Source organism: Cariama cristata, unplaced genomic scaffold (assembly GCF_000690535.1).
Source record: "Cariama cristata isolate BGI_N322 unplaced genomic scaffold, ASM69053v1 scaffold31582, whole genome shotgun sequence".
Lineage (NCBI taxonomy): Eukaryota > Metazoa > Chordata > Aves > Cariamiformes > Cariamidae > Cariama > Cariama cristata.
Genome location: NW_009602638.1, coordinates 6,580 through 8,474, shown reverse-complemented (window position 1 = coordinate 8,474; position 1,895 = coordinate 6,580). Strand labels below are relative to the sequence as shown.

Here is a 1,895-nt window from a genome sequence, read left to right as displayed (position 1 = left end):
GGAGCCACGGGCATCCCTGGCCAGCAGCGAAGAGGAGTGCGAGGCTCCGCTGGCTGAGTCAACTGCAATGAAGGCTGGGGATCAAAATCCGTGTTACTGCCAGTGCGTGAAGTGCCTTTCCCCCTTCTTTGCAAGATTGCTTTCCTGCCTCTTTTCTGGCTCAGGCTGCTGGTCCCACTGCTGTTGACAAGCAAAGACCGACAGCGGCACAAGGTTTGAACGGGAAATGCTGCTCAGCCCCTTTCCAGATCCCGTCTGGCTCTTGCAGGCAGGGCTATTACTCTCCATAAACAGCTCGGTGCTGCATTTCCTCTGGGCTTGTGAAAGCAAAACAACATAGAAGTTTGACACGGGGACAATTCTCAATAAATCTCCAGGTTTCCCTCCTGCTGTAGGGACGGACCACCATCTCCCCCAGCCCAGGCTTTTCTTCCCTTCCTCTCTCCAGCAGAACGTCTCCGCTGAAGCCCAGCAGAACGCCAGCATGGCCATCCTGCCCGTGGTGGCCACCAATGCCACCTGCTCCGTCCGTGTGGCTGCCGTCACCAAAGGGGGAGTGGGACCTTTCAGCAGGCCGGTGGAGGTCTTCATCCCTGGCAGCGGTAAGGAGATGCCCGTCCCTGCCCGTGCGGTGCGGGTGCAGGGGAGGACGATGGGGAAACACGCAGGGTGTGCTTTCCTTCCTCGGCCAAGGCCATTTGGCATCCCTCCATCCTCCTTCAGATGCTTTTCCTGACAGCCAGGCTGCCAGCCAAGAATCTGGGACCTTCAGTGTGCTTTGGTAGCCAGGAGAGTCTTGCTCTCCATGTGCAACTTTGGTCCTCATGCCCTCTTCTCCCATGTAACCCTTCAGGCTTTACTGGGCTTGGTTTCAGCCCCTGGGAAATCCTCCCCCAATCCCTGGGTGCTGCAGGCTGACTCTTTCACTGGCTCCATTTAATAGGATATTTTCTTAGGATTAGTAACCTCAGCCCCCTCTTCGACTCCAGCCTCTGGGAATGTGGACTCCTTTATCGTAGCCCTGGGCTTTATCTGTGGGACGATTGCCGTCGGGCTGATCCTCTGCTTGTCTGTGGTCATCCAGAAAAGATGCGTGGAAACGAAATACGGGTAAGCTGAAGGGAAAACACCTTGCGGAGGTGCCCCGAGCTGGGCAGGTGGCAGGCACGTGGGGCACAGACAGGCAGCACGGGTGGCCAACAGCCCGTGCTGGACTTGGGGACAAGGTTTCTGTCTCCGATACTGACGTCATTGCCAGAAATGGCATTTTTTTTTATGCCTGTACTGAGGGACTAAGTGTATTTTTACTGCAGCAGTGGTACTTCCCCTGTCTTCCTTAGCCTAAGAGTTCACCTTTCGCTTACTATTCCTTTTTTTAAAGGGAAGTAAACTTGTGCCACTCGGCATTTTGACCCAGGTGAGAGAGGAGAGATGTATAATATCCTGTCTCCTGTGACCTAGAGAAACGCCTCCTGCCTCATCACACGCCAGATCTGTCTTGGTCCGATGGCTAAGCGTGGCACCAGCCCCGCCGGGCAGAGAGACTGCCGCAGGACTGCATAAGTGGGGTTTTAATAATGTGGACAAAGGGCTATTTTCTGCTACAATAAGCCAACGCTACGCACTCACCCTTGTGACTTTCTAAGTGACATTTAACTGCCCTGTGCTACTGTTTTTTGTTAAACAATTGTGGTGCGAGCAGCTTTTCTTATAAGCGCTATCGCTTGGGTGTCCAGTGCCAAACTGGAAACGTGATATAATTAACTCTTTTGGAAGAGCCTTATTTCAGTAAGGGAGTTTATTGCGCTGGTGAAGGAATCCCGTCTACTCTGATCTCCCAGGGCATCACCCCCATCCCCGTTTGGAAACCAGCAGTATGTAAGGATCCCTTTCCT

At 53.6% G+C, this 1,895-nt stretch overlaps 1 protein-coding gene across 1 annotated transcript in view; it reads left to right on the top strand.

Annotated features, from left to right (window-relative positions):
• MERTK (MER proto-oncogene, tyrosine kinase) overlaps positions 1 to 1,895 on the top strand; it is an 18,419-nt gene that overhangs the window by 10,519 nt on the left and 6,005 nt on the right. Inside the window, exons 9-10 of the mRNA XM_009694863.1 lie at positions 449 to 602; positions 957 to 1,110. Coding sequence (XP_009693165.1) covers positions 449 to 602; positions 957 to 1,110 — 308 coding nt within the window. The remainder of the gene's footprint in view (positions 1 to 448; positions 603 to 956; positions 1,111 to 1,895) is intronic.